The sequence below is a fragment of the Chelon labrosus genome (assembly GCF_963514085.1).
Source record: "Chelon labrosus genome assembly, chromosome: 19".
Taxonomy (NCBI): domain Eukaryota; kingdom Metazoa; phylum Chordata; class Actinopteri; order Mugiliformes; family Mugilidae; genus Chelon; species Chelon labrosus.
In genome coordinates, this window is record NC_140352.1 from 25585754 (window position 1) to 25608574 (window position 22821).

A 22821-nucleotide genomic window follows, 5' to 3' on the forward strand; every position below is an offset into this window, starting at 1 on the left:
AGAGAGAGGCCTATGTTGCATTTCAGATTTTTACATAACAATTTTGCTTCTTTTCCTCTGCTCCAGCCTAGATATCACCTTCCTCAGTCACATTTTTATCAATATTTACAGGTCAGACATTTTGTAAGGGAACATGTTTCTGATTTCCCAATAAAGCTACACAATTATAATTTTTTATGATACACTTCTCTTACAACCAAACTCAATACATTTGATTTCCCGCTTTGTCACTGCTTTTGAGACACCAGCGAATAGAAGTCATCTCAGGGATAGGCCTGTGGGCGCGGGCCTAGGAGCTCATTGTCAGATGACCTATGGGAGGAAGGCCTGTCCAATGTACAGAAGCGTTCCATATACTCTAGATATCGGTTAATTCAATTTAAAGTCCTACATAGACTGTATTATTCCAAAACTTAACTTAATAGAATATTTGGATCGGTGTCTTCCATGTGTAATAGATGTGACAGCGCCGAAGGTTCACTCTCACATTTGTTCTGGTACTGCCCAGCACTGGACAACTTTTTGGAGCAACATATTTAATTGGTTCTCTAGGCAATATAAAATAAATATTCAACAGGACTGTAGCCTGGCTATTTTTGGTTCTTCTGAAAGGATTTCGACCATTCCTTCCCACTGTAAGCAGGTTTTCAAAACGGGCATGGTAGCAACCAAAACTGATTTTACTTAATTGGAAGTCTCCATCACCCCCTTGCTTTAAGAGGTGGCTCAATGAAATGGTTTTTGTGTCTAGGATGGAACAGATTCACCTTAGCAGATGGAATGCACCAATTTTTTATGAGAAAGCATGGAAGCCATTTTTGGCCTTACTTGGTGAGACCTCAATGATCAATTTGTGAATTAGGCTGCTATGTGGTATTGTTAATTTTTATTCTGTATTTTTTTTGTACTGACCAAGATTTTGACTCGCCTCTCAGGGTTCTTTTGCTTTGTTTTTTGTCTTTTTTTGTGTGTGTGTGTATGTTTGTTATTTCTGTCCTGGCTTTGTTTTGTTCTTTATCCGTACCCCTGACGGTATCATGAGACGGAAGGCAATGGACTACTTTGGCTATTGTACAAATCTTCATATAGCCTCTGTCTTTCTTTTTATTAATAAAGTTGCTGTAAACCCATTTTGAATGTATTTTTCTATTTTGTGAAAATAAAATGTTTCTGAGCCAAAACCAAGAAATACAGTGAAACTGTGAAATGTAGTCCAATCGTCCTGGGCTGGAACACCAGTTCACAGATGCCAGGAGTTGGTCAACTCCACACAACACAGATCTGAAGTGGTTCTCAGAAACAGTGGTTATACAATTAAATAAATAATTAGTTCAGTGATTCACAGGAAAGTTACAAATTCATACATTTACTGTATGAACTGTAAAATGTAAAGAAAAATGCAGGCACTGCTATTTTTTTTTTAACAACTTAATATTCCGTTTTCTTCACTTTCTTAATAACAAAGTTGATAAATATTTCTTCATGTTTTGATTTGGAATAGATAGATTTGTGTGTATGGAAATAAAAGCTATTAGGATTCTGAGCTTTCGAACAGACTGCTATTATTTAACTGTATCCATTCAGACAAAACCATGTGAAAACCTTTTGCACAAAATTGAAATTGTAATTGTAAAACTGAAATTGCCCCAACGCTTGATTTTTTTAATTTGTATTTGTTTTAATCTAAAATTTTTAATATTAAAGTTGTAGTTTGCACAATTTATTCTTAGCAATTGTAGTCTGTTGTGAGCATTTGATGAATGTAATTATATCTAGTATAAGATATACTGCATTTTATATTCAAAAACCCTTATAACTTAATAACCCTTAAGACGCCTTTTTTTTTTGTTTGTTTTCATTTCTTTTTCCTGTTGAGATCTTCTTATGCCCCATAAGGAGATCTCAAAAGAACAATGCTCTGTAGAGAAGTTCAGGTGCTAAATCATTAAAACTTGGAAGCAAATAAGTAAACCAGTTTTACCTGAAGTTGTTACAACCGAGAACCACACCTACAATGTTCTTGCCAATATCATGGACATCCCCTTTCACTGTAGCCAGAAGTATTGTACCCCGATATGGATCCTACAAACAAAAGAGAGAAGAAAAAAAATCAAAGCAGGTGGGCACTTGCATGACAGGCTTAAATGGGTAGTATTCTGTTTGTGTATTGTATGTTGCTGCTCACTTTACGAAAATGGATTATGCTTATGTATTGGTTTATCACATTTGCTTAGTTTTCACATTTTTACTCTGTGATGTTACTGTTTGAAATGTTCAATACAATCTAAGAAAAACACTGTAGACAATTTCTACAGACAGATCTGTAAAAACAACCCCAACCTCTGTGAGAACATAATGGCCAAAATGAATTTCTGTAAAATCTTAAACTAAATTGATCAATATCAGTTAAGACTGACCATCTTCTCGGAAGACCCTGATGATACCATCATGTCCGCCTTCTCTTTCTCCATGAATGGAATCAGATGACCCACTGCCTTCTTCATAACACGAGCCGACTTGATCACCTACAAACGCAAAAATACTAATGATTCTGCAGAAATCAAAAATCGCTGGGCTAGCATTTCTGCAGGGTACACGGAGTTAAGTTATTAATACCATACAAGTTGAAATTATATTAAACACACACCTACACCTAAGCTGGTACATTGATCAGTTTGCAGAATGCAATGTAAACAGAGTTTATAAAGTTACAACAGTTTGGTGATTATGACATGAGGTACTTGTACATGCCTCAATGTCTCAAAGTGAAATCTAAACAATATGAAAATGTTCATGCATGAGGTCTAGTGTTTTCAGTACACAGTTCTTTCAAGTGGTATGAAATACACTGGTAAATAGCCCAAAAATTGTTCGACATCAGTTAAGACTGCCAGCAAAGTGTTGCTTTGCTCTGCAGGATCATACAGTCAGGTCCATAAATATTGGGACATCGACACAGTTCTAATCTTTTTGGCTCTATATACCACCACAATAGATGTGAAATGAAACGAACAAGATGTGCTTTAACTGCAGACTTTCAGCTTTAATTTGAAGGTATTTACATCCAAATCAGGTGAACGGTGTAGGAATTACAACAGTTTGTATATGTACCTCACACTTTTTAAGAGACCAAAACTAATGGGACAAATTAACAATCATAAATCAAACTTTCACTTTGTAATACTTGGTTGCAAATCCTTTGCAGTCAATTACAGCCTGAAGTCTGGAACGCATAGACATCACCAGACGCTGGGTTTCCATCCCTGGTGATGCTCTGCCAGGCCTCTCCTGCAACTGTCTTCAGTTCCTGCTTGTTCTTGGGGCATTTTCCCTTCAATTTTGTCTTCAGCAAGTGAAATGAATGCTCAGTCAGATTCAGGCCAGGTGATTGACTTGGCCATTGCATAACATTCCACTTCTTTGCCTTAAAAAACTCTTTGGTTGCTTCTGCAGTATGCTTCGGGTCACTGTCTATCTGCACTGTGAAGTGCCGTCCAATGAGTTCTGAAGCATTTGGCTGAATATGAGCAGATAATATCGCACGAAACACTTCAGAATTCATCCTGCTGCTTTTGTCAGCAGTCACATCATCAATAAATACAAGGGAACCAGTTCCACTGGCAGCCATACATGCCCATGCCATGACACTACCACCACCATGCTTCACTGATGAGGTGGTATGCTTTGGATCATGAGCAGTTCCTTTCCTTCTCCATACTCTTCTCTTCCCATCACTCTGGTACAAGTTGATCTTTGTCTCATCTGTCCATAGGATGCTGTTCCAGAACTGTGAAGGCTTTTTTAGATGTTGTTTGTCAAATTCTAATCTGGCCTTCCTGTTTTTGAGGCTCACCAATGGTTTCCATCTTGTGGTGAACCCTCTGTATTCACTCTGGTGAATTCTGATTGTTGACTTTGACACACATACACCTACCTCCTGGAGAGTGTTCTTGATCTGGCCAACTGTTGTGAAGGGTGTTTTCTTCACCAGGGAACGAATTCATCGGTCATCCACCATAGTTGTTTTCCGTGGTCTTCCGGGTCTTTTGGTGTTGAGCTCAGCGGTGCGTTCTTTCTTTTTAAGAATGTTCCAAACAGTTGATTTGGCCACACCTAATGTTTTTGCTATCTCTCTGATGGGTTTGTTCTGATCTTTCAGCCTAATGATGGCTTGCTTCACTGATAGTGACAGCTCTTTGGATCTCATATTGAGAGTTGACAGCAACAGATTCCAAATGCAAATAGCACACTTGAAATGAACTCTACACCTTTTATCTGCTCCTTGTAAATGGGATAATGAGGGAATAACACACACCTGGCCATGGAACAGCTGAGCAGCCAATTGTCCCATTACTTTTGGTCCCTTAAAAAGTGGGAGGCACATATACAAACTGTTGTAATTCCTACACCGTCGCCTGATTTGGATGTGAATACCCTCAAATTAAAGCTGAAAGTCTGCAGTTAAAGCACATCTTGTTCGTTTCATTTCAAATCCATTGTGGTGGTGTATAGAGCCAAAAAGATTAGAATTGTGTCGATGTCCCAACATTTATGGACCTGACTGTACAAGGTTGCCAATATGTTCTCTGGAGGAGGAACGAGTGATGCAGCTTATGTGCGATGTAGACTGCATTGAAACTCTACAAAGATTTGATTTTAAGATGACTACAGATGACAAAGTTGAAATGGGGAAAAAAATGCTACCTGTTACCTGTGGAAGAAACATCTTTCCAGCTCCAAACAAATCTCCCACCACCTTCATTCCATTCATCAGAGGGCCCTCAATGATATAAAGTGGTCGAGCATAGCGGTCAACCTGAACCCGACACTCCTCCACATCCTCCACCACGTACTTGTCTATTCCCTGACAACAATTACACAGGTTGGAGCATGAATGAGATTTTCAATGATAAAGTCACAATGAATACATTCATTTGTCTGTGATTAAAAAATCAAATAAAGATATATACAGTCAAAAATAGGGATATTTTGCTTTGATATTGCTTTGCACACCCTCAACATTCTCTGGTTATAGTGTTTTCAATTAACAACTCAGCCTTGTTAAGAGTAAATTTGTGGAATTCCTTTCCTTCTGGAGGTTATTTTTACATCATCAGTTAGCCGCAGATTTTGCTAATTGATTGACTTGCTAATATGCTTAACATTTGCTGGTTATCGGTGCAAAATGTTAAAATCACAGTAATATCAGGGTGTTCTGGAATATCTTAAACCCCTGCAAAATCCTCATCTCATTGAATTTAATCTACTGTAGTGTAATTGTCATAAATACCTTGATAAGTGCATACTCCAACCTCTTTTCCACACTTTCTTCTCTCCATTTGTCAGTCTGGACCATCTTATTTCCTCCTTTTACATGATTCTGTCAATAAATGTCAAAGATCTATCAACCACAACAAAGAAACAAAAGCTTGGTGTATTTTTGTCTTGGTAATTGCATGCACGTGTACCTGTGCGTAGGCCAGCAGTTTCTCAGTGACATCAGCATCTCTGTTCCAGATGAGGTTTTCACAAAGCAATAGCAGCTCCTTATCAATGTCGTCATAGACTGGCAGTCTCCCTGCATTCACTATCCCCATATCCATACCATCCTGACACAGCACACAGGAGAGCACATAGTGTACTGTGTTAAAATTGTGTCATTATTCATAGACAAGCTTCCTATTTCTAAATCCATAAATATTTCCATAGCTTTATGGTAAATGGCCTTGCTTTTATATAGCTCTTTTCTACCTATTGGTACTCAAAGCGCTTTACAGTCACAGACGTATCTACCCATTCACTCACACAAGCACACACACATTCACACATCAATGCCACGCACTGGGAGCAACTGGGGGTTCAGTGTCTTGCTCAAGGACACATCAGCATGTGGCAGATTCCGGGGATCAAACCGCTAACCCTCTGGTTCGTGGACAACCCGCTCTACCTACTGAGCCACAGCCACCCCCTGTGAGGCGCTAGTTAGTTACTTGTATTAGATCTAACACTGTATACTCTGTTTTTACTGTAGAAAGAATTTGTGTCTGTGAATGGCCTAAACAGTTCAGAGCATTGCTTTTTTAATAGGTCTTTGTCATGCGAGTTTCAGTTGGGCATCACCCACAGATGTTCTGAAATTAAAACCAGAACTCCCCCCTCAGTCATTTACAACTTAAGAACTTGGATGAGAAAACAAGCAAGAAAGATGCATATGAGTTTGAGAGATTACAAATGACCCCATTGTAACTTCTAAGCAACTAAAGGCCTCACTCATAGACAACAAACACTGAAAACAAGGGTGCCCTTAGTTTTTGCACCTCACAGATATGTACAAATTATTAATTTTCTTGAACAAACAAGCACAAAAGCATCATTTTTTTGATACCATCATCCTTCCTTACACTCCTTGTCTTACAATAAGATGGTTACTTTTTTAAGGTACAATGCACATTAACCAACATCATACTAAATTTGCCAGTGGAAGCCAAAAGGCTTATTTTCAATAACTCATGTGGGCAGATGTTACAGTAGACATTAAAACAACAATAAATCGAGAATAAAAGGACACACACAAAAGGACATTTGCAACTAAAGTGAATCTGACACTTGAGAAGAGTCATGAGAGGATATAATAGAGAACTGCCTCCATTCTTATGTGAGCAGTGTGCAGATGTAACACAGGCGTGTCCATATTTACCTTGATAGCATGGTAGAGAAACGCTCCGTGTATAGCTTCTCTGATGACTTCCAATCCTCTGAAGGAGAAGGACAAGTTGGAAAGACCCCCACTCACCCTGGCTCTCGGTAAAGTCTCCTAAACACAAGTGCACGTACACAAAACACATATGATATCGTCCAACCAGAATTACTGAATTTCTGTTTGCCTTTAAATGCAATGTAGTGCATAGATTACTGCTGACTGAGTTGCTTGAGATTAAGAGATGCCAGCATGTTAAGTCTTCATATACAGTACCGATTAATAGTATTTGCACCCCTAAAGAATTCTTTCATTTCTAAATAAAACTGACTCAAAACATCAGCTGATTTTCACAAGTCCTGAACGTAGACAAAGATAACTCAATCAGACGAATGAAAATGAAACATTGTACTTTATTTTTGTACTACTGTATATTTGTTTATTCGCGAAAAAGAGCCAATATCACAAATCTGTGATAAAAAGTACATGCACTTCCAAGACAATAAGTGACTTTCTAGGATATGGTCGAAGGACAGCGGTTCCCAAACTTTTTTGGCCACACATCCCTTCTATGTCCCAACCAGGTTGACATAACCCAACACCTTAAAAATAAAATAAAACGCAACAAGCTTTTTTTTTTATAGCTATATTAAAAGGCGCCATGTGAGCCCAGGAAAATGTTTTAATATTTTCCGCTGCGTTTAACAAAAACTGCAGCAACTGTAATGTCAGTGGCCTGACGAATGGCAGCTGCAAGAAGTACATTGAAAATAGTGAATAGTAGTGGCGAGAGTGGACATCCTTGTCTGCCCCATTGTAATATGAAGCGCTGTGATGTATAATTATTTGTTATTACTGATGCTGAAGGTGAGTTGTAGAGAGTTTTAATCCATTGGGTGAACGACTCCCCAAAACCAAATGTCTTTTTTTAATGGTGGTAAGGAGGAATGTCCAGTTGACTTTATCAAATGCTTTTTCTACGTCTAATGATCCAATTATGGTGTTAAGATGATTTCTTTGTGATAAACTGATGAGACTGAATAGTCTGCGCATGTTTGTGGATGAGTGCCCGTCTTTCTGAGGTCACATTCTGAACACAAGCTAATTCTATTCTTTCAGTTTCATTTATCTTTTTGTTTTGTTTTTCTCATGAGTGCAAATAATTTGCATACCTCAAAAAAATTGAGTAAACAATTATTGTGAGGGCTTTTCTGAATTTATTAATTGTTATTGTGAGTGGCAATTCCTTTACCTTAATAAGCTTAGTGGCCTTAATGAAGTTGACAGCATAGTCATTGTGTTCTTCCATGCCTGTACCAACGGTGAGGACGTTGGGATCAAAGATGATGTCGTTTGGGTCAAATCCCAATACGTTGACTAGCAGCTTGTAGGCTCGCGTACAGATCTCCACCTTGCGGTCTGTATCTGTGGCCTGCAGAGGACAGCCCGCATGTCAGCATATGCAGTATGTATTTTTGTTTTAGCGTGTGTAGGTATGGGCACATGTTTGTACTTTTACCTGTCCCTTTTCATCGAAGGCCATGACCACAACAGCAGCTCCGTAGCGTTTGACAGTGGCAGCTCTGAGCAGGAACTCCTGCTCTCCTTCCTTCAGACTGATACTGTTGACAATACACTTACCCTGACAGCATTTCAGTCCTGCCTCAATCACTGAGAAGTTAGAAGAGTCGATACACAGAGGAACCTGGGAAAGAGAGAGACGGCTATAAGAGGATACCATTTTCATGTTTACTGAGCAGGTTAATTCATAGGTTAGTTGAAAAGAAAAAAAAACGCTGCACTCATTGAAAACAAGCCATTCATGAGTAGCAATGCACTTTTCACTTGGGCATCAATCAGACTGCAAGCAGCTCTGTGAACAGGTGGTTTGAGGAAAATTCTAATGTGAAGATGCAGTGACCAGCACGCTGCTGTTTAGCAGGTACAGTATTACCATTAATGTTTACCATTTAAGCTTAGGGTGTCAACATTCTAACATTTCCTAATTACTACTAAACACTGAAGCCGCTGAGACCATGAGAAGTACAGGACAACCTCAATATTTCAGAAGTATTTACTAAATTCAATGTAAGATTTCTGAATACCATTTTTATTCATAGAAAATGCTATTACAAATGTTTACATTGCCATACTGGTTGTGGCAATAAAAGGATAAAAGCACATGCAGCTAACCCCAAAGAAACTCAACATAACCAAAGAACAACAACAAAAATACTAAATCAACAAAAAAAAATTATAGAACCACAACGAGACTTGTAAAAGACAGGTAAAACTACTACAGAGAGACACGAAACATACACAAACAACATAACTGTCTATGTAACAAGATAAAAAAATAAAATCACACAATCAAGACAAAGGTAATAGGCACCTTCATTTACATCTTGATCCTTGATTGACTTGGTTATCCTGTTGTGGCACAGAATGTTTCTATATATTCATACAGGAAAATATTCAACTGTGTTCATTTCAACCTTCTTTGAATGTCCTACCCGTGCAATGTCTGGCTCGGAAGCAATCAAGTTACAGAATCGTGCCATAGCTGTTGGTCCATCTAGCATGCCTTCATCCATATTTATATCCAAGACTTGGGCTCCCATCTCCACCTGGACCTTAGCAATGCTCAGAGCCTCCTGAACAGCAAACCCAAAATAACACACATAAAAATAAATTTATGATCTTTTGGAACTTTGTAATACTACTAACAGCAACAGCATCAACAACAATAATAAAAATAGTAGAAATTACCTCATAGTTTTGAGTCATGATCAGCTTGGCAAACCTGCGTGAACCAGCCATGTTGCATCGTTCACCAATGTTTACAAAGTTTGTGTATGGGCCAATCCTGAATGGTTCTAAGCCTACAAATTAAGGAAGGTGGAATTAAGTACACTGTATTTGTAGTTCTTTGTATTTTCAGTGTCAGTGTAATTGTGTCAACAATTTCTGCAGTCATTCCAAATTAAAAGCCTACTCGGAAGAGGAGGGATTCAAATCTTTTAAGTAGCCATCAGGTTTTTAACACGAAACAAGAAAAACATAGCTGTTTTATGACATATCTTAACTCCTAACATTTGATGGCATTCACCACCAGGTAGATTTTGACACTTTCTGCTCATTAATAAAAAAAGGACTTTCTCCTTCGAGGTTCCCCCTGAGAAAAAAGCATTAAAATCAACTAGTCAAGAATCAAAACTACCTAGAATTTATAATCTGACATTCTGAAGTCATCAGTTTATATTCATGACTGAACAGAGTAATCAGTATATTGCTAGTTTTGACACAAAAGTCTCAGTAAAGCACATTTAGAGATGGTGTATGTTCTTCTACGGCTTCTGTTTTACAGCTACACACCATACATGGCAACAGAAGGTCTTAATACCTGAGAGCAACAAGTAGTCTTGATGAATATTAACAGCAGGACATCTTGGCTGGCAGTGTTTGACTGCTTCTGATATGGCTCTGTATGGTGGTAAAGGAGGAAAAGTACCAAAAAAAAAAAAAAGTATGACATTTGTGACAAACATTAACAGCGTTTTTCAGAAACACTATAGTAACCTGATGTGTGATGGTGTGGTCCCACAACAGCCTCCCACAATATTCACTAATCCATCCACAGCAAACTCCTGCAGACACAAGACAATTATAGCAACAGGGTAAGCTGTTATCAAAACATGACAAATTTATAAAGAACCAAAGACTTATCACTTGATTTGTCTGTTAATAAGTAATCCTGCAGTAGAAGCTCCCTGGCTTCATGCTTGATATTTATAATATGCAAGAAAGCATCTTGTTCAGTTGTAGTGGGGTAATGGCTTGTTGATAGGACTTTGCAGGACCTTAAGGACCATGACATCAATCAAAACCATGTGTCTCTGAACACAATCTTCATGACCTTGTAAAGTGCCACTTAAAATTTTTGCTCCCCTTCAGAATGTATCTATTAATTCAACAGAATCGATCATTGGTGAGATGCATGGATTAAGATCAAAACACAAATGTTCTTCTTTAACCATTCTTTTGTAAAATTACTTGTTTGCTTAGGGTCCTTGTCATGCTGTGTGGCCCAGTATCTCTTAAGATTCAACTCACATTCAGACATTTTCTTTTATAATTTGCTGATATAATTAAGAATTCATTGATCCATCAAGGTAAGCAGTTCTGGTCTAGATGTAGCAAACAAGGACAATACCATACATTTCACAGAGGGGATGAGGTTTCGATGCTGGATTTCCATGTTGTTTCAACTCCAGACACCACCTGTCATTTAAATCTGCACTCATTTAATTCTACTTTGTCTCATCTGTCCACAAACTGGCTTTTCCACAATGTTTAGCAAACTGCAGAAAGGCAGAAATGTTCTTTTTGGAGAGCAGTGGATTTGTCCTTGCTACTCTGCCATCACTCTGCTTCCCCTGGTTCCTTCCTTCCTCTCAGACTATTATGTGTCTTGCTTTTAATGTGATCTTTACTGGTCGACCACTCCTGTGGCAATGAGATGGAAGTACAGTATATGCTTATGTCTGAACATGGAAGTATACTTATTTTACCAAAATGATTTACATTACATGATTTACAAAATTATTTTACAATATACACATTTCTGCAGATAAACATTTCACCTAAGATCGTAGTTATAATAAATACTATTTAGTATCTTTAGTCCGGACTTGACAGGCTATCACATGTGATCGTTAGGGCTTGGGTTTGCATCTAACGCAAAATATAAATACTGAGTTACACAAGTTTAGTGACAGGATGATTTTAGGTGAGAAACCTTCATTGTCCCATTGTTGCGCCCTAACAACAACAGTTCACTGCAAAAATCTCTACAGGCTAGACAACGGCACCCTGAATGCTATCAGGTATCGGGATGAAATCCTTGGACACACTGTTGGACCCTAAGCTGGTGCAGAGGGTTCTGGGTTGCTCCTGTTGCACGAAAATTTTGGCTCCTAATGTGGCAAAAGTATGCAGGCAGTTCTTGGAGGATAAAGGAATTGATTTATTTTTCCCACTGAGATCTGATGTTTTTAAAGTGTTCCTTTAATTTTTGGAGCAGTGTATATTTGATTTGTTCTGAATATGGATTTAAAGGGTTTAAGAAATATGCACGTATATGTTGATTATATCTGAAAAAAAAAATATATATATATATATAAAAATAACATAGTCTGAGATGGCACAGTATATTTTTCTTGGTAATATGTTTCGATATTATCCAAACAGGGGCCCAACTTTAAATCACACCTCAGTTGGTAAATGGCATGTTTGCATATAATTACTCATCTACTTTCAGGATGATTAACGCAGAAATGTAGAAAATTCTGGTGGGCACAAACACCTTTAAGCAGTATATCTTAACATCTAAAACAATCTTTCAGTAAGGACAGCACCTTTAAATGAGAGGCTGTTACTTGTGGAGTTTCATCATATCCTCCAAATGTGTTGGGAAGACCTAACAGAAAAAGACAACACAAAGAGATGGTAACATCATTACATCCGCTTAGACAGACCAGTAGGGTAATTTCAAGCACTAAAGCAGGGGTGTCAAACTCATTTTAGCTCAGGGGCCACATACAGCCCAATTTGATCTCAAGTGGGCCAGACCAGTAACACAATAGTATAATAGCCTATAAATAAGGACATCTTCGAATGTCTCCCTTTGTTTTAGTGCAAAGAAGAACAAGTACATTATGAAAATATTTATTTATAATAATGAGCTATCCTTTTATACAACATTTTATGAACAACCTGGAATTTCTTTAAGAAAAAAAATGTAGTGCAGTTTCATTGCTGTCTGATGTTTAGTTCTGGATGTTGTGTTCCGTTTGTTACTCTGACTAAAACAGTGGATATATTAGGAATAGCAGTTACTTTCGTAGCACTCTGTTCTCTTAATTTACAGGACGGTCAAAGTTATTCTGAGTAATCACTCTTTGCTTGGGAGGTGAGTGGATGACGGGTCTAATAAAGTATTAAATTTGGGATGTGTGTACAGCAGCAGTTAGAATATATGACTCTTTCTAAGGTGCAGAGAGAACTGATTATCTTCATATACAACTATGTTGCCCATGAGCGCTCAGCCTCCCATACATTAACAAAACCACTGTAGCCCCATAGCTCCCTACTCGTTACCAGGAAATATCACAAAGGTACTTCTGGAAGCAAACATAACATTTACTTTTGACCAGGTGTTGAATTTAATACAAATATAAAGAAATGCATTTTGAATAGATTCTTAGTTAATTAGTGTATGGTACCAAACCATTGGCGTGCATGTTGGAGCCTATTTGAATCCAGTTCACAGTGTCTTAACAGTACTCACAGTTCCTGGGATACAGAGTGTTGTTAGATACACTGGTCAAAAGTTTTAGAACACCCTAATTTTTCCAGTTATTTATTGCAATTCAAGTCATGCAAGTCCAATGAATAGCTTGAAATGGTACAAAGGAAAGTACTGAACAGCCAGAGGTTGAAAAAAAGGTTTGGTTACCCAAAACTGAAAAATAGTAGTGAACAAACAAAACAAAAATGATGAGAAAAAGGGCAATTACCAATGGAAGAGAGACAGACCATCAGAACACTTTAAAATGTAGGTCTTTCCTACAGGGAAATTGCAAAGAAAGTCAAGGTGTCAGTGAGTACAGTTTTCTTCACCATCAAAAGGCACTCAGAAACTGGGGGAAACTCTGACAGGAAGAGGTCTGGCAGACCCGAAGCCACAACTGAATCAGAGTTTCTGAGAGTTAACAGCTTGCGTGATAGGCAGCTCACAGGACAACAGCTTCAAGCACAGCTTAATAGTGGTCGTAGTAAGCAAGTCTCAGTTTCAACTGTGAAGAGAAGACTTCAAGCTGCAGGTTTGACAGGACGACTTGCAGCAAGAAAGCCATTGCCAAGACGTCAGAATAAGACAAAGAGGCTCGTCTGGGCCATGAAACACCGCCACTGGACTACTGAAGACTGGAAGAAGGTATTATGGACTATTATGGACAAAATTTCAAATCTTCGGTCCATCACGCAGGATCTTTGTACGCCGTCGAGGAGGCGAGAGGATGGTTCCACAGTGTGTGACATCAACTGTCAAACATGGAGGAGGAAGTGTGATGGTCTGGGGCTGTTTTGCTGGATCCAGGGTCGGTGACTTGTACAGAGTGAGAGGCACCCTGAACCAAAACGGCCACAGCATTCTGCAGCGCCATGCAATACCCTCTGGTATGCGCCTAGTTGGTCAGAGGTTCATGGTACAGCAAGATAATGACCTAAAACACAAGACAAGCTATGCCAGAACTACCTCAGGAAAAAAAGAACAAGATGGTAAGCTTGAAAACATGGAGTGGCCAGCACAGTCTCCAGACTTAAACCCCATCGAGCTGGTTTGGGATGAACTGGACAGAAGAGTGAAAGCCAAGCAACCTACAAGTGCCACACATTTATTGGAACTTCTGCAACAGACTTGGGAAGAACTTTCTGAAGAATATTTGATTTCTATTGTAGAAAGAATGCCACGAGTGTGTTCAGCTGTTATATCTGCCAAAGGTGGCTACTTTGATGAGTCAAAAGTTTAGAATACATTTTGGTCTATAAATTGATTCCATGATTTCTTTTTCAACTCAAATTGCTTATTTGTTCTATGCTTTCATTTCAGAGTGCAATGAGACACTAAACTGAATAATTTTCAGTAAAATAATGCAAAAAGTGTGGTGTTCTAAAACTTTTGACCAGTAGTATATAATTTGGCAAACCCCTCCTTCAGCAGTGTCCCGTCACTGTGGTGAAGAAACACTTCCTCAGGCTCGGTCCACGCTCATAAGCATCCAGTAGGTTCTCATCAGCTTGGTGCAGTAAGTGGTTCCCAAGAACAAGTCTCCCATGCTACTGGCACGAGGAGCTAACTAGCAACAGTCCACAGTGTGGTCACGGTTTAGCATCATTTAAGCAGAATTACTGATGGAAAAGGCTCCCACTCAGTGTCTAGTCTCTCCAGCGAACAATGCGTGCAGTCGTGCAGGCAGGCACGTAACTAAACTACATACTAACTTACATAAATATAGCTTACTGAATTAAGTTTTAGCGTGATTTTCTTTCTTGCTCTGTCTCTTTCCTCTCGGCCCCACCCAACTTGAACATCACTAATTGGCTAATCAAACAGATTGACACCTGTCCATACCGTTAACAACACAAGAGAATGGTGCGTTCCAGAACCATATTGAACATAGGACATTCCACAGGGGAATTACCGTTTTTTACAACCTGGACCTTATTTCTGGCATGAAATTAGATCGTTTACTCACCCATATAACTTTGGTGTCATTTGGAGTCGTTTGGAAGATATTTAGATCCAGCGGAGTGCCGCGTATATCCATAATTTGCTACTGCTATTTTTTTGCAACATGGCTGAATATTTTTCAGATTCTGAGGTTGTGGATGACGACTGTTCATGATGGAAGTCCTTGCCGTTTTGAGCCAGAGTATACTGATGAGGAGCTCGTTGAAAGGAGGATGCGGACATAGGGAGATGAACAGCTGGCCAAAGAACAACAAACTGCTGCACGCACGCGAATAGATAACAGGTAACTCCAGACTAAACAGGGAATGGCACTAGCGTATCAAAACAAAATATTGGTGAAATGAATGAGTTTTGCGGCAGATAATGCGTTATTTAGAGGCTGCATTTCGGTGCCCCAGTCACTCCCACAGTATGAATATACGCGGCGCCCCGCTGGATCTAAATATCTTCCGAACGACTTCAAATGACACCAAAGTTATATGGGTGAGTAAACAATCGTATTTTATGCCAGAAATAAGGTCCAGGTTGTAAAAGACGGTAATTCCCATTTAATGACCCTCCCCAAATACCAGTAATCTTCACATTTTGCGCTTTGCCCATTCACACCGCTAACCAAATTAGATCCTCTGGCGGGCCGGTTTTAGCCCACGGGCCGTATGTTTGACACCCCTGCACTAAAGGGTCACTTCACATTGACAGCAGACTGAAATAATTCCTTCCTCTTAAATCATGATTATTTTTGAGGCAAAGGTTTGTGTTGGTGGAGGTTTTAAGTGCTGCTTCTTACACCGATCAGGCATAACATTATGATCACCTGCCTAGGTCTCCCTTGAGCCTCAAAACAGTTCTGACTCATCAGAGAATGGGCATGGGCCTTTTGGGGGTGTCCGGTGGTGTCTGGCAACAAAATGTTGTTAATGGGGTCCTGTGGGTCCTATGGGTTGGATGGAGCAGCTTGTGTGGATCAGGCTTGTTTCATTACATCCCACAGATACTTGATCAGTCTGGGATCTACAGAATTTGGAGGCCAGGTCAACACCATGTGCTATTTTACATGTGTTTTAGTTCCATCTATCCATTTGGCTGCATCCTGCTGGGGTACATGTCTAAGTAACATCAGTGGTTTTAATGTTGTGGCTGATCAGTATATATTCCGCTTGGGGCGTACCACACATTTTTCTGACATTTCTGTGTGTTTAATGTGTTAATTTATGGTCTGGACTATAAGTAACCATTTACACTGTGTGTTACCTGCATTAGGATAAGAAATAATGAAAGCTGTCGTGCTTCTTCCTATGGCCTCAATGAAAGGCCTCATCTCTTTTGCCCCTAAGGCACAGTTCAGACCAATACTGCAACAAAGAGAGAGACAAAGAGCTGTTTAATGTCTGGGATACTTTGTTATTCCCTTCCAAGTGCAGGTGTCAAGTGTGAAGTAAAGTAACTCACCATAGTGGTTTAGAGTGCGATACACTCACTACAAAGGCTTCTCCTGTCTGACCAGACAGAGTACGTCCACTTCGATCAATGACAGTCCCTGAGATCTATTTGAATGGGACAAGACTCAATGTGAACATTTAAATAATTACTTTTCAAGTTTGTCTTAGTCTATTGTTTAAGTGTGAAATTTTCCATAGACCAGACTGAAAGTATATTAACATCAGCTCTTGAAGTTGAACTATTTTTCACTAACCTAACACTGTTTTTCAAATAATGTCAAATACACTGAAACAGGACTGGTATAACAAACAGAAGAAACTATTTCTCCGTTTCAAATATACTTAAAATTGCAGTTGTGGCTCAATAAGTACAACAGGTAGTTCACGAACCAAAGGGTTAGCAGTTCGATCCCCGGAACATGCCACATGCTGAAGAGTCCTTGAGCAAGACACTAAATCCACAGTTGCTCCCAGTGCTTGGCACTGGCGTGTGAATGTGTGTGTGTGCTTGTGTGAGAGAATGGGTGGATGTGTCACTGTGACCTTAAAGCGCTTTGAGTACCAATAGATAGAAAAATGCTACATAAAAACAGGACCATTACGATTACGATTACGATTACTATTTACGATTTGCTCAGTATCAAATTACATATCCTGCAAGTTACAATTAAACACAAGATAATTGTAATTTGCTTAACTTATGAGGAAGATTTTCAGGAAATTAAAGAGACAAATAAAGTAGCTGTAAAATAAAGCCTTAAAGACTAAATCACATGATTTTACAACCATGGTAAATGTTTTGTAATAGTTAACATATTACATAAATTACAGTATTAAAACATATAAAATGTATAGCTGTGGAAACAGAGTTGTTTGCATTGTGCTCATCGTTTGACAATATTCCAATGTTAAAAAAACTTCAAAGCAAAAATGTTACACTATCTGCGCATTCTCTTATATTTCCTATACACTGACTTATTCATTACATGAACTACCACATATGCATCACTGTGGTATGTGCATCCTCTTGCCCTGATCATATTCACTCACTCAATTGCCCCTAGTCTATTTATGTTCTTTATACAATGGAATCAATCCCAGAGACCAAGCAATTCAAACAAGATTTTGGCAAGCATGTAAGGAGTCTAGCTAATAAAGATAGCAAATTAACTTCAAATGCAGCTGGGTTGTTAAGGATAGCATGCTATACATAAGGTGCTCGTCAATATCAACTGATCATGCAAGTGGATAACAATGTTAATTAATGCTGTTAATGCAGATGAATATTACAAAAGATCTTCAAAGACTCAACAGGGCTCATCTAGAGTAAGTGCAAAGATAGTCTAGACAGAAAACATGTTTCCTAGAAACTTAACACTAGAAATTTAACAGTACAGCCAATGTGATTACCTACATAGTTAATTACTTTCAAATATTTCCAGCCTTTAACATTACAAAGTGTACTTTTAAAAACTGTGGTAGAGATAATGAATAAAGTATCATAGACTTACAAATATGGGTTTTCTTTTGTAGTCTTTCTCAAAGAGCAGATCGATGGCAAACAAGGCAGCCTGTTGACAATATGATGAGGCAGTGTCATCAAATAGGAACACGTGTATGAAAACCATGCATATACCATGAAGTACAAAAATATACTTTACTCGTGGTATTATTATTATTACAGTGAATTCAAAGTGCCATTTCACTTTATAATAATCATACTGAACTTGAACAACAACTCAAGACAATCAGCATTTTTTAAATCTGGTGAGGGCTACCTTAGCATTGGCAGTGTCAAAGACGGTTTCAACCAGAAGTATGTCTGCCCCTCCATCTAATAAACCTTGGACCTGCTCCGAGTAGGCTTTTACAACAGGCATGCAAACTGGTCAGGGGTCAAAAAGGTGAGAAGAGTGCGCGAAGAGGGAAATGGCCACGAACCCCCCCCCCCCCCCCCCATATTTCACTGTCTGAATGGAGTTGAATGTGCCAATTTTCATGTTTCCACTTCTTCCGTCAATAATCTCATTCATGAGACTGAACGAGGATTCAACTCTGGGGCCGTGAAAAACAGAGAGATTTCCGGCGTGTGAACGTCTTCTTTTGCTTCTCCCTTGTCGAAGACTGAATTAATGAATTGCTGTAACGTACTGCGGTATTGATCGGTGACGTGCATAGCGCTTGCAAGTGGCGGGTAAAGTCTGTGCATGTTTAATAAACACATAGGGGCTACGCATGGGGCTCTGACAACACATTTCAATATGTGTTCGCGTCTGTAAATAAAGTCAGCGGTTATATATACCGTATTTCCTCTAATACAGGCCCGGGCCTTTATTTTACTCAAGCGCATAGCGGTCCAGGCCTTTATTGGAAGGAGGCCAGAATTAGAGGCAGGCCTTAATTTCTATTTGAGCAAAACGAACTACGAGTAGAATTAATAAAAACAAGATTTTGTGTCTATTTGAACCTATAAAATACTAGGTTCATTTATTGAAAACGTACAGTTACCATAACATGGTATGCTTACAGAACATTAACAACAAATGAGCGGCGCGACGCGGTCGGAGCGCACTGAGGACAGTGAGTCCGCTGCCGGTCGGCAGTCGCGCCGGGAGCGAGTGGGCCCCGTCCCTCCCCGCACGGAGAGAGGGCGCAGTGAGCACTGATTCCACGACCCCAGGGAAGCGGTGAGGTGAGATGCGGGGGTCGCTGTAAAGCTCGCGGCCGGAGCCGACGAGCCACCTTCGCCCCGAGCACTTACAGGCCGCGCACCGCCACGGAGGAAATGCGCCCGGCAGGGGCCGGCCGACGCTGGGGAGAGGTCCCGCTGAGGGGATCCTCCCACACCGTGCCGCCGAAACCCTGACCCGCCGAGATGGTTCTAATAATAGCCCCGGCCGCTATTAGAGACCGGCCTTTATTTACCTCCGCTGACAGCGAGACCGGCCAATGTTGGAGACCCGGCCGCTAATGGAATACAGGCCAATATTAGAGGATTTACGGTATATAGAACATTATATTATTATATTATTAAAATATATTAAAATAAAAGTCAACGAGTAGGCTAGCCCCCCCCCCCCCCCCCCCAAAAAAATATTTTCTCCTCGGATTTGCACGAATCACATAAATCACCCAATTTGGATTGAAAACGGCGAATTTCGCCGAAAGGTGAGGAGTTTGCATGCCTGTTACAAGCTCATCGAATGCTGCAGAAAACACACATATGCAGACACACACAATTTTTAATAACTGCGACCATCTGACAAGAACAGGAATATGATCAAAAATACATTGCGCTCAGGACACTCAAAGGCTGGTTAGTCCAGTTTTCTAATTTGGTCTTTCATCATAATCACAAAAGTCTGCAATATAACAAGCAGCAACAAGCAGATAACCAGTGTAAAATAGTGTACACAGATAGTGTAAAAATGTAGTGTCTGATCAAAGTACAACCATGACGACAGTTTATTCAGACATTTGTTATTTGTTGGAGAACCATTATGGCTCATGCCTCTTCCATCTGCTTGTGTTTACAACCTAAAAAAAAACATTAGATGAAAACATTTTTTATGTCATCTTACTGATGTTCCTGAAGTCGGGTCTCTCAACAGATGGTGACACAGACAGGGTTTTATTGGTAGGACCCACCGCTCCAGCCACATAGCGTTTACAACCTGAAAACACACACACCCTTTAGTTGTAACATACATAACACACAAGAGGAAATCCAGAGAGTTTGAAGTCTACATATTTACTGTATCTACTATATGTCACTCTACTGCTGACAATTCAAACCTGTTTGTTTGCTGACATCATCAGCTGCTCTCCTCGCCAGCTCTGCTGACGCCTTGTTGAGGCGATATGCCTATACAACAAACATAACAGTACATTTTAGAACAAGAACAGTGCGCTTTTAACAAACAATATGAATCATATTATACCACAAACAATTTGTTAAGCATAAGAATGTTATAGCCACTAAAAATATGAGAATGTGATGACTGGTTACCATAAGCGACCCATTTATGCATTAGCATCAAGCAGACACCCCCAAGACAGAAAAATAAAGCCAACAAGGACATGCCAAAAACTGGAGTTCCTCAAATGGCCCTTTGAGGCTGTAAAAAGTGAATCATTCCCTATATTGTTTGCCATGTCAAAATGCTAAGGTCGCCATTATAAATAAACACTTTTACAATGACAGCTGGATACTGTGACATGTCGCTTGCCATCTGTCAAGGCATCACCTGCCTTCCTAAGCTCAACCTCTCTGGATTAGCTGGGAGACGGGCAATGGCGAGATGATGCCCCCGCACTATACTGAGTTTCAAAACTGAAGGTTATGACTAACCCCAGTTCTCTAACTAGCATGAGAGAGTGTCTCACTATGACCTCATCAGAAGCTCAAATCACATTACACATTACATCCAACCTATAAAACTCTGCAAAAGTGTGGGGCGAGGCCCAGCATGCACCTGCACACACCTCTTGAACAGAAACTCCCTTAAGGAGAGCCCATGACGTTGCTAGACCCCTGGTAAAGCGAGCACGCAGACCAGCAGAGGGGCTCTTGTTGTTTGGTAGCCAACATAAAGCTAGATGATGTGGAATGGGGCTATATCTTTTTTGTTAAATATTTGTTCAGATCCTTTTGCAATTCATTCATCATCGGAACCACAATACTTCTCTAATACTGGCTCACAACAACAGATCACCAGCTAGCGGAGCAACACGTGGAGATAAACCATTTTCCTCCCACAAACAGGAAACTAACTTCACACTCGGCTTACCATAGATTAAATTGCAGTATCACTTAAAAGTTGTTCAGAATTTTCTACATTTCTGCATAAAAATTACTCAAAACATCAGTGGATTTTCACAGAAGTCCTGAATGTAGACAAAGAGAATCCAATCAAACCATGGAATTTAAAAATTATACTTCTGTATTTGTTTACTCAGGAAAATAGAAAAACGAGCCAATATTACAAATCTGTAAATTGCAAAATTAAATGCACCTCTAGGATTACAAGTTAATTTCAAGGCCAAATTAGAGTTCAACCATTCAGAAGTTTTTATAATCAATGTAATGAGACTCAGGTGTCATTCAGTGCCTCATTTTGTTTAAAAAAATTATGGACTTGTCACAGTCTGTCTTCAAAACACCTTTGTGGAAGTGTATGATGGCACAGTCAGAGGAGTTCTTGTTGTTGCTCATTAGGCTGGAAAAGGTTACTAAACAATCTCTCAGGAGGTTGGAATCCACAAATTCACAGTGAGACAGATGGAAAAGATTTAAGACGACTCTTGACCTCCATAGGAGTGCTCAACCCACAAAGATCACTCCAGCAGCAAGATGCTTAATAGCGCAAGAGGTCACAAAGGAACCCAGAGTAACTTCTAAGCAACCAAAAGCCTTTCTCACATTGCCTAATGTTAATATTCACAAATGCACCCTCAGAAGAACACTGTACAACCACGGTGTGCATGGCAGACTGGTAAAGGTAAAGACACTTCTGTCCAAAAAGAACATTTCTGCCCATCTGCAGTTTGCCAAACACCATGTGGACAAGCTGGAAAACTGGGAAGAGTGGGAAAATGTTTGGGGGTAGACAACCACAAAACAGAATTGTACGATTGGTTTGCAACCACTGATGGACGAATAAAATCTGAATTATACCAGCAAATTATAAAAGAAAATGTCAGGACATCTGTCTGTAAGCTGAATCTTAAGAGAAACTGGGTCATGCAGCAAGACAACGAGCCCAAGCACAAGTTGTTCTACAAAAGAATGGGTAAATAACAACAAATTTGTGACTGTGAATGGTGACGGGGTGAAAAACAATACAGTTTCATGGACTGCAAATAACTTCTATTGCCATCATTTCCTACAGCTGCAGGAGCTGTATGTATTGGTTAAACAACATCGTCGTACCATGTGTTCCAGTCCATAGTCTGCCTGGGCAATAGACGTGCTGTTGAATGTGTTGGTCTCTATAATGTCAGCGCCAGCCTGCAGGTACTCCTTTATACACACAGAGAAGCACAGCTTAAACACACACAAATACAGCTGTATATCGCAGTAAAATTATAATAACAATATACAGACCATACAGTCTTTTCCATACCTTGTGTATTTTATAAATGATATCTGGGTGTGTGATACTGAGAAGGTCATTGTTGCCCTTCAGTGGCAGTGGGTGCTCTTTAAACTCGTCCCCCCTGAAATCTTCCTCTTTGAGTTTCTGCTGCTGGATCATTGTTCCCATTCCCCCGTCCAAGACCATAATCCTTTGCTGCAGCACTGTTCGCAGCTCTGACTCCAATGGACAACTGCATTCTGGACAGAAAATGAAATCAGTAATTTGCAGCAA

General features: G+C 39.6%; 1 protein-coding gene across 2 annotated transcripts in view; it reads right to left on the reverse strand.

The window, feature by feature from the left end:
* The window catches only part of mtr (5-methyltetrahydrofolate-homocysteine methyltransferase), a 56071-nt gene that overhangs the window by 25688 nt on the left and 7562 nt on the right, over positions 1–22821 (reverse strand). Inside the window, exons 2-22 of one of the 2 annotated variants that reach the window (XM_084567712.1) lie at positions 22576–22787; positions 22383–22472; positions 20246–20315; positions 20032–20124; positions 18229–18335; positions 17962–18021; positions 16461–16555; positions 16263–16363; positions 12115–12176; positions 10277–10344; positions 10101–10180; positions 9467–9579; positions 9211–9351; positions 8217–8402; positions 7950–8129; positions 6698–6814; positions 5469–5609; positions 5291–5380; positions 4712–4864; positions 2418–2525; positions 1982–2082 (exon numbers count right to left, since the gene is read on the reverse strand). In XM_084567712.1, the coding sequence (XP_084423838.1) occupies positions 1982–2082; positions 2418–2525; positions 4712–4864; positions 5291–5380; positions 5469–5609; positions 6698–6814; positions 7950–8129; positions 8217–8402; positions 9211–9351; positions 9467–9579; positions 10101–10180; positions 10277–10344; positions 12115–12176; positions 16263–16363; positions 16461–16555; positions 17962–18021; positions 18229–18335; positions 20032–20124; positions 20246–20315; positions 22383–22472; positions 22576–22787 (2368 nt within the window). Of the gene's footprint in view, positions 1–1981; positions 2083–2417; positions 2526–4711; positions 4865–5290; positions 5381–5468; positions 5610–6697; positions 6815–7949; positions 8130–8216; positions 8403–9210; positions 9352–9466; positions 9580–10100; positions 10181–10276; positions 10345–12114; positions 12177–16262; positions 16364–16460; positions 16556–17961; positions 18022–18228; positions 18336–20031; positions 20125–20245; positions 20316–22382; positions 22473–22575; positions 22788–22821 lie in introns of those variants that run through there. The other variant, XM_084567711.1, reaches the window with a different exon arrangement.